The sequence below is a fragment of the Benincasa hispida genome, chromosome 8 (assembly GCF_027475165.1).
Source record: "Benincasa hispida cultivar pf3 chromosome 8, pf3_genome.v1.1, whole genome shotgun sequence".
NCBI classification, from domain to species: Eukaryota; Viridiplantae; Streptophyta; class Magnoliopsida; order Cucurbitales; family Cucurbitaceae; genus Benincasa; species Benincasa hispida.
The window spans coordinates 37,871,929-37,882,129 of record NC_143485.1 but is presented as its reverse complement, the minus strand read 5'-3'; the positions used below and the strand labels follow the sequence as shown (position 1 = coordinate 37,882,129).

Sequence of the window (10,201 nt, the reverse complement as noted above, 5' to 3'; positions counted from 1 at the left end):
TTCTTTTAAAGCTGATATATTACAAAAATGGTGACTTTGCTATTTGAGATACCAAACCAAATACATACTCTTTCTTAATTAGATAAAACCACGTTTTATATAAGAATAGAAGTTTAAACTATTGTAATCATCTTTCCAAATTGATATTTGAAAAGAAAAACAACTAAATTATGATCGTGTCAAGTCATCGATATAGATTAAATAGAATCATAAATAAAAATCTAAATATATTATAAAAAAAATTGATGTTGTATTGTTTGGTTTTAATATATGTATTAAAGAAAATTCTTTTTTAAAAAATTAGTACGTATACTTTCAATAAATCTTGAGTTTAATCTCCTAAAATTAATTTGTATCAAAATTTCAAAAAAGAAAAATGGTATTTTGACCTAAAATTTATAAATGTAATTTGAAATTCATATATGTAAATTTTAAAAAATGAAATACTAATAGCATTTATACATTGTAAGTAAAATGTAAAAATAATAATAATAATTTTATAATAAAAAAGAGAAATATCTGATTGGTCCCTATATTTTTGGTGTAATATCCATTTAGTAAGAAATTTCAAATTTTACATTTTTACCTTTGAGTTTCAAGTTTAATTTATATTTGATTCTCAAATTTCCAAATGCTACATTTTTATCTTTTGATAATTAAATTTTGTTTCAATTTGGTTTTTAAATTTCAAATTTATTTTAACTTTATTTTTTCCCAAGATATTTACTTTTAGTTTTTAATGGTCTTTAAATTATTTTAAATAATTAGAAGAATAAAAACTAATTAGAAACGTAGAGATTAAAAACATATATAAAAAAAAAAAAAAAAACTTTAAAAGTGAAAGGGTAGCATTGTGAAATTTAAAAATAAATGGAAATGAAACTTCTTTAAAAGTAATAATAATAATAATGGAACTCAAAATTTAGGAGATAAAATCGTAATATTCTTAAATTTAAGGATTGAAATGAAAAACTAAACTCAAAATTGAGAAGAAGAAAGAAAAAGGTGGAACTTAGAGAAAGAATAATATTTGTAGTATTATTTTAAAAAAGGTTGGATGTCATTAACCAATGAAGGAGAAAAGAACTGCCAAATTCTTTTACTGTTCACGGATATATTCCACGCGCCTACATATTTCACGCGCTTTCATATTATTATTATTATAATAATAATAATATTGAGAAAGAAAATAAGATGATGAAGCAAGGTATGGCACGTGAGAAACAGCAGAAACAAGTAACAACCTCCTTGCACGTGCCAAATTGATTACGTCATCTGCACCTAAAAACGACCTATTAGTATTGCCATTCCTCTGCCTTCGTCTCTCCGTTCGGCTTTAATTAACGCCAGCCTATACTATTCTATCTATGCAACTTTCCTCCCACGTGTCAAACCTTACCCTTACCCCATCCCCTCCTGTAGTCACGTGCCAATTTTTCCAAAAAAAAAAAAAACCTAAACATAGGTTTTCGTCCTTCACGTTTATTTGTCTCTTTTTTCTTTTTTGAAGAAAAAAAAAAACAGTCACTACTATTTGTTTAGAACAAAGATAGTTTATGTATGTATGTTGGGTAGAAATTAGGCGAGTAATCCATCTAAAATAAGAAAAGCAAAATATTTATAAAAATTTTGGAGAGAGAGAGAATGTTTCATCACTTACTCTACCAGACATAGTTTCTTTTCTAAATTTCTCTCCTTTTTTTTTTTTTTCCTTCTAAGAAGTAGAAATTAAAAAATGAAAATAAATAAATAAAAAGCAAAAGGAAGGCTTGAAACGAGTCACCCACAAGTCATCTCCTTCTACTACACCTCTGATTCCTATGGTTTAAGACAACCTTTTTAATTTAATAGGTCGTAAATCAACTTTTTTTTTCCTATTTAAAGATTAATTTTTTGTCTTCATGTTTTCACATCAAGAATTTTTTGCTTAACTAATCTGGAAAAATTAAAAGTCGAAGTCTAAGATCTAAACTCTTGAAACCTTGAATTTGCTAATGCATCAACATAGCACACTTCTATAAACGCTTGATATGCTTGAACACATCAAATAGTCTTAAGAGATGACGACTAAAAGACCTCGTTTGTCAAAAACTTAATGGATGAAAGACTCTTGTTCTCTCTCTCTATCTTTAATAACATAATGACTCATTCACTATCCCATTCAATAATATTTGAGGACGTAAAATCAAAAAAATCATATAGAGCTCCGTTTAGAACACCTACATCCCTAGAGAGTAGAGCATTATAATATTTGCTATAATCGTGGTGGTATGAGCATTACAACTTGGCTGTCTAATTCCAATGTAATTATAAGAATGATATCTTATAATCTATTTCATACCACCATGATGATCACTCTCCTTCCATCCAACTCATAATATATCATCTAACAAGTATCAAGAAGAACCATCCATCTAAAAGAGTAGGTGGTTGCTCATTTGATAACAATAGTTATTCTTATTAAATATAAGAATTGAATCTAAGTGTTTCAAACAATAAATATATTACTGTGGTATGATTGACTGATTTTATTAAAGCTAAAATATGAGCAACATATTTTAAAACATGTCTTTAATTATGTCTGGAACATGTCTTATGATATTATTGTATGACAGACAGCTGATTTTGTATTATATTTTTTTCTTATATGTCAGCTTTATTTTTGTAGGTTTCGTAGCATGCCTTCATTTTTTCTACAAAGATGATTTATTCCTTCTGTGAAGATTTTCTCAAAACTAACTATATTTATATAACCTTCTTATTGAAAAAAGTGTATGTATTAAGAGCTTTGAGTATGGGGATTGTTAAAATCTTAGCTTTCATGTATTGTGATTAAAAAAAAAAAAACTTTACCTTTTCCGATTTGAGATTTGTTCCAATCGTCAATGAGACTTGGTTGAATTGTTGTGATTGTAGCAAATAACTAAAGAAGTACATGAGAACTCGAGATGAGTTTCTAAAGTTTTATTGAGGGGACCTTCATTAAATCTTGTGAAAAGTTTACTAATAGATAAAGGTGAAGAGATCTCACACTGGGAGGACATTGTCTTAAGGATATCTCATAGAGAACTTTGAAAAGTATTATTGTGAAAGTGAGGGGATCTCAAACTTAAGTTGAAACTAAAAAGTAAGTTATATGCGAGTCACTGAAAAGAAAGTCATTCGGATAAGTACTTCGTTGTAATTGCTAAACTCTTTATATATTGAAGTTTCTTTCTATCGGGCACACAACTCCCCCAAATATAGGTGATATTGCATCGAATTGGGTTATCAATCTATGTGTCTCACTATCTCTGTTGTTATTATGAGATATGAAGTTATTATGTTTGTTAGCAATCATGTTACAATATCATATTTGATATTTGTATTACGTGTCATTAGATCCACTTTATTCTTTTAATTGGTATCAAAACGAGCTCCTAACTTTTGCTTGTAACGGTTCCAAGTTGATCTTTCCACCAAGATGGATACTATTAAAGAAGGTGGATATCTAGTCCTCTAGTTCCTCAAATCCATTGATAAAAAGAACTTGGAAAGCAATAGTTATTGGATGGTCTCATCCAGATGCCCCTAATTTGAATAGTGTGAAGGTACCTAAAATCATGTGGTTTCGATGTTATAATATTTCTACTTTTATTTAATATTAGTTTTCTTCTAGTTATAAAGATTATATTGGTTTTCTCACAATTTCTCGATCATGGCTTTGATCTCTTTCTTAAATAACAATTAAATTCTTAGTTCAATTTTAAAAACAAAAATAGGTTTTTAAAAATTATATTTTTAATTTTCAAATTTTAATTTAGATTTCAAAAGCACTCCTAAAATGTAGAACACAAAATACATATATCAATAGGCGCACAATATTTATAAGCTTAATTTAAAAAAAATCAAAAGTTAAAATCCAAATAATTATCAAATTATATTTTATTTTTAAAAAATAAAAATATGAATAATTATCAAATATGGTACCTTAAGATTTTTTTTTTTTTTTTAAATGATCATCTATCATTTAAAATAAGTTATAATAAACTATTTTTTCTTCATTAATTAACAAAAAGGTACTTATAGATTTTTTTAGAAAGTTATTCAAACATACTAGGAACTACAAATATAGCAATTTCACAAGAGTGTATTGGGCAAAACGAAACAAGTGAAAGTACTTAAAAGTTGAGCCAAAACAAAACGTTACTATGTCTATTTGTGTGTTTGATTTTATTGGTATTTTCTAAATTAAAAGCAGGTAAAAACTTTTTATGACATCTTTTAATTCTTGTGTGTGTGTGTTTTTTTTTAAATCTTACTTTAACCACATATGAAAAATATTTATTATGAATCTCATTTCTATAATTTTCCCATGAAAATAAAATACTAAAAAATAATGAAACAAAAAAAAAAATCATCTCTTTTTTTTTAATACTTATTCACATTTTACCGACAAAGATAACTTCTCGAGTATAGGTGTGTTTATTGAGTTCGATGTAATAATGTTTCTTATACTTATAGCATAAATAACTTTCTTACACTTGTAAATACTTGCTTATATGCTTTCCTCAGTACTATGCTATAAATATAGCACTGAGGAAAGCATTTGTTTATTTATGAGTTTATATTTTTGCGTTGCTTATTGTACTGTAGTCATTAAAAAATATATATATAGCATTTGTTTATGCTATATCAAATATTTGGATTGTAAATTTTGCTTTAGATAATTAAATACTGTTTTAAATTTAAATTAAAACTTCAACATTTCATACACGTGTTCATTACAGGTTATTTATTTATTTTTGAGAAAAACATATTTATTTATTTTTAACGAGCATACAAATCGGCCAACAACTATTGACTGTATAATTACAAATGCTATAGTCCTACGCATACCAACTCCGAGGTCTTTACCGCCTTATTTTATTTATTTATTACGTTTAATATTTATGACACAATAAATAGACATCACATCTCAATTAATTCCATTAAATTACGACAAAAATTTGAGTACCATTGTACTATATATATATATATTTATATATATACATACATATATTCCTTTTCCAAGATAAAAAATAAATAAATATCCAATATTCTTGTAAAATAAATAATAAATGAATTCAATTCTTACATACATATTAAATGATTTGCTAAATTACAAGCTTAATTTGTGAAGTTCTAAACTTATTTTAAATTTGATCAAATATGGATTTGGTCAACATATATAAAGTGTGAAGCGTTCTTTCTTTTCTCTAACTTCTCGAATATGAGAAGAATTTGAATATTTAACTTTGAGATCAATATACACGGGCATAACTTAAGTCACATAGAAAATATGTGCTATGGACAAAAAAATTTGACATTTAAACTTTCCACCTTACATATCCTTGAAAAAAGGAAAATATTAATCACGAGACTAATTTTGTACTATTGTTCTACTATCTAATTAAATGTAAAAAGTTTAAATTTAGGCAATGACATCATTGAAAAAAAACAAACTTAAAAAATAGTTAAATGAGATGTTTAGCTCATAAATAAGTTTATGTGTATTCAATCCCTGAATTTAAAAAGTGTCTAATAGGCCTTCTAACCTTTAATTTCGCATCTTATAAATCCTTGAACTATAAAAATATCAAACAAATCCCTTGACATTTAATTTGCATAAAAATAAATCCCAGACAACGTATTCAAAATTAGTAAAGTTTAATTGATCTAATAGATATAAAATAGAATTTTATATTACTAAAAAACTAAACTTTCAATTATGTGGAGAGTAAAAATGATAAGGTTATTTGGGAAGGTAAATTGAGAAAGAAAGAATGGTTAAAAGTGGAATTTTGATATTTAACCAAGATTGGGAATTAAAAAAAAACCTCCGTACACCCAAGCATAAATACCCCCACAACCACTTCTCGCGCTTCCATCTCTCTTTTTCAGTTTCTTTTTATTTCTCTCTAAAATTACATTACAAATCTCCTTTCTTCTTCATCTTCTCCCTTCTCTTGCACTCATTACAGATTTCTCTAAACCCTAATTTTCAGCTCCCCACCATTGAAGCCTGCAAATCTCTGATCCCACTCCACGACAAAACCCATTCTTCCCATTCCTCTGCTAACCAAAATCCTAATCCCTCTTCCTCTGGTTTTTCCCGTATCTGATTCCAATGCCACCTTCCGTTCATTCTTCCTCTTTCTAGATTCGTTTCTCTTCCTTGCCGTTCTTTTAAGATGTTAGAACACCTCGCCCGAGAATCAGACGGCGACCCTGGTTACGAACCGGCTGTTAATTCTACTTCTAGTCAGAATTCTATGAGCAGTGAGAGTTGTAGTAGTTTCAGTCGTCTTTCATTTGATGCTGCTATTGATTTACCTACTTCCCGATCTTCACCGGAGTGTCTCGATTTAAAGCCGCATCGATCGTCTGATTTTGCTTATTCCGCTATTCGTCGCCGGAAATCTAAGCTTACGTTTCGTGATTTTCGACTTCTCCGTCGGATTGGTGCTGGCGACATTGGGACGGTTTATTTATGTCAGTTGAGGAAGTTGAGTGAAGGGTGTTATGAGGATGAAGATGATGATGATGATCCGTGTTTGTATGCGATGAAAGTTGTGGATAAAGAAGCGTTGGAATTGAAGAAGAAAGTGCAGAGGGCGGAAATGGAGAGGAAAATACTGAAGATGTTGGATCATCCGTTTTTGCCTACACTTTACGCTGAGTTTGAAGCTTCCCATTTCTCTTGTATCGTTATGGAGTTCTGTTCCGGTGGTGATTTGCATTCTCTCCGCCATAAACAGCCGCGGAAACGCTTCTCTCTTACTTCCGCAAGGTACATAAACAGATCATCCTTACTTTCTTTTATCGATTAGGAAAAGATAAGAAATAAAACACTGAGATACTCTTCTGGAACGATTGGAAATAATAAACAATAATCATCATCCATTCACTGTGTTAAATTGAAAATTCATATTTATATAAAATTGAATTCACAGTTTTCAGTACGTTTTTTGTTTGCTTGTGGTGTGAAAACCTGAGATGTTACAATCTTGTCTGCTTTAGCTTTCTGTGATGTCTCCTTCAATGGAAATTATTCAATTTCTTTCTCTGGGAATTTAACTTTTAATTATAATTTTTATGCCTCTCTGTTCTGCAGCCGAGATTGGCTTGGATATCTTCTGACTTTACCGCATTAATGCTATTATTTAAAACTACCATTTTCATGAAGTGGGGTTCATTTGTCCTCTGGTTTTTTCTTACCCTGTTCATTTTCTTGATCAGGAATTTTACTTCCATTCTTGTGCAAAAATTTACTACGCACAATATCTCGTTGGTTTCCGGGAAATTTTGAAATGTAAAGCTAAATTGATTTTCTTCATAATTTTCAGGTTTTATGCAGCTGAAGTTCTTGTTGCTTTGGAGTATCTTCATATGCTTGGAATCATTTACAGAGACCTTAAACCGGAGAATGTTCTCGTCCGATCAGACGGTCACATTATGTTATCGGATTTCGATTTATCACTCTGTTCCGACGCCACCCCAGCCGTTGAATCGCCGAACTCCTCCCCGAACACGGCATTTCCCGACGCAACGGCGTACCCCAGAACCAACGCCGCCGTTTCTGCGGCCTCCACAACTCCTTTTTCCTGCCTCTACAACCGGCTTTTCCGTTCGCGGAAGGTCCAAACTATGACCCCCAACTGGCTCTTTGTCGCAGAGCCAGTCTCCGCCCGGTCCTGCTCTTTCGTCGGTACCCACGAGTACGTCTCACCGGAAGTTGCCGCCGGTGGGTCTCACGGTAACGCCGTCGACTGGTGGGCATTTGGAGTATTCCTCTACGAGTTGATCTACGGCCGGACGCCGTTCGCGGCTTCGTCGAACGAGACAACGCTAAGGAACATCATAAAGAAGCCGTTGACGTTTCCGACTGCCGTTCCGTCTGGCGCGCTTGAGCACCACGCGCGGGACCTCATATCCGGATTGCTTAACAAAGACCCGACCCGGAGACTTGGGTCGAAACGCGGGTCCGCCGACATCAAGAAGCATCCGTTCTTCAAAGGCCTCAACTTCGCCTTAATTCGGTCGCTCACTCCGCCGGAAGTACCCGGCGTACGACGGCGGAAGCCGACGCCAGCTCCGGTGGCCAAAACCAAGGACAAGTCCGGTCAATCGACCGGTTTCGATTACTTCTGAATTACATCGACGGTTGTTACGAACGCCACGTGGCGAACCCAAACTGCCGGATTTTGAGACTGGCAGATGACAGTGGAACGTGTATATTCGATCTGCTCCTATTTTCCACCTCTCCGCGTCGACTTTGACGTATGTTTAAGTGACCTCGTCGTGATATTATATTATATTGCGATTTATAACTTCAGGCAAAAAAAAAAAAAATCAAGTAGAGGAATATAAAAATTCTGAAATTATTATTCATATATTCTTCCAAAAAAAAAAACATTTTAAAATTAATTAGTTTTCTATAAATATTTTTTTAAAGATATTTACAGCTAAAATAAAAATCTCACACAAAAAATAGATTTATTATTTATTATTTTTTGTGAGTTATGGTTGATTTTCAATATCATATGAGCATAAGCGAGTTGTTTATTGTAAGCAAGTCAATCAAATCCTTGCATTATATCCGCTCAATTTAGTAAAAGGAAAAATTAAGACAAATATTTAAATGATGTGTGTTAAAGAGAGGGAATAATACTTAAAGGAAATTAATTATGCATGTGAAGTAATTTAAAGTTACCTAAAAAGGATGCATTAACAAAACAAAACCTTTTCCCCCAAATTTCGGTCTCCTTTTCACTACAAATCCCAAAGATTTTGCTAATAGTTCCTTTTTCTCAATCGATTTGACCTAAGTTTCTTTTCTAATCTAATGAATTAATTTTTTTAGTGCAATAATCTTGTACACCTCCAATTTTAAGAGAGAAGAATGAAACTGATCTATTTAAAACAGTATTTTATAAACTATTTTTTTTAAAATTTTATTTGATTATTTGTCACGGAGAATCTTAATTACTCAAATGCATATCACCATATATAAATCATAATTTAGAAGTATAATTTTAATGACTAAATATTTGTATTATCATTATAAAAAAAAATGTCAAAATAGAAATTGGAAACAACAAATCAATATATATTTATAAAGATAAACCATAAGGGAGATGCTCTACATAATCTTATTTACTTTATAAAAAAGGGTCTCTCACAAATGACAATGCTTAGACATTGAAGATATTCATCATGTGAGATAATAGAATCATGTGGGGAATAAGTGGGGCAAAACCAAAGCATCAACGGCTAAGATTCTCCCATCAAGCTTTATTTTTCCTTTTTAAAAAAAATTCCTTTAATTTCACACCATTATCAACATATATATAAAAGGAAAAACTAAAGATTTAAATCATTACAACAATTATAGCATTTGAGTTTAGAGGTAAAGCCAAAGCAAAACATACCATGTAATAATAAAATAAAAGAAAGCTAAATAAAAGATTCTTTTTCTTTATAAAATAATTTTCAACCAATAAGAATTGAAAAAATAAAATTTCATAAGTCGAGGTTGTAAATAGAAAAAGATCCCAGGCACTAGAAGGAGGGAGTTTGAAGAAGCACGCGCTAGATGGAAAGGAAAGAAAGTAAAGCGCGTGGAGAATACGGGGAATGTGCGAGAGTTGTTTTGTGAGGAGAAGTATCAAGACGGGACCGTTTTGACAACACATGGAGTGTCCTTGTGATCACCTGCCAACCAGGCAGCTCAAACAGCCATCTTTAAAGCACTGTCCCCCTTCTTGTCTTAACACAGTACCCAAACAAGACAATTCCTTACCTGTCCCAACTCACCAATCACTTTTTGCCACGTTGCCTTTTAAAAAAAAAAAAAATCCTATTTCTTACCGTTGAAATAATTTTTTTTACTTCATGCATCCATATTGATTTTCATTCTACCAATTGTAAACTAAATTTGGTATAATTATTTAGTAATATTGTTATCTCCATAATTAAGATATTGAGAATTTTTCCATTCTCACATTTGTAATGTTGTTAGTAATTAGAATCACAATCTAGATATTCTTTTTGGTATGATGATCGGTTTGGCAATTATTTAATTTTTTGTTTTATTATTTTAAGTCTATTGACACCACTTCTACCTCTAATTTTTTTGGTTTGATATCTACTTTTTATCAATGATTTAAAACTAAGTAAC

At 31.0% G+C, this 10,201-nt stretch overlaps 1 protein-coding gene across 1 annotated transcript; it reads left to right on the top strand.

Moving 5' to 3' along the window:
- The first annotated feature begins 5,888 nt into the window (after positions 1-5,888).
- Positions 5,889-8,412, top strand: PID (Protein kinase superfamily protein). The gene is made up of 2 exons (XM_039037861.2): positions 5,889-6,811; positions 7,368-8,412. Exons 1-2 carry the CDS (start codon positions 6,213-6,215, stop codon positions 8,170-8,172), a joined length of 1,404 nt encoding a protein of 467 aa, XP_038893789.1. The 5' UTR covers positions 5,889-6,212; the 3' UTR covers positions 8,173-8,412.
- Positions 8,413-10,201: the final 1,789 nt, after the last annotated feature.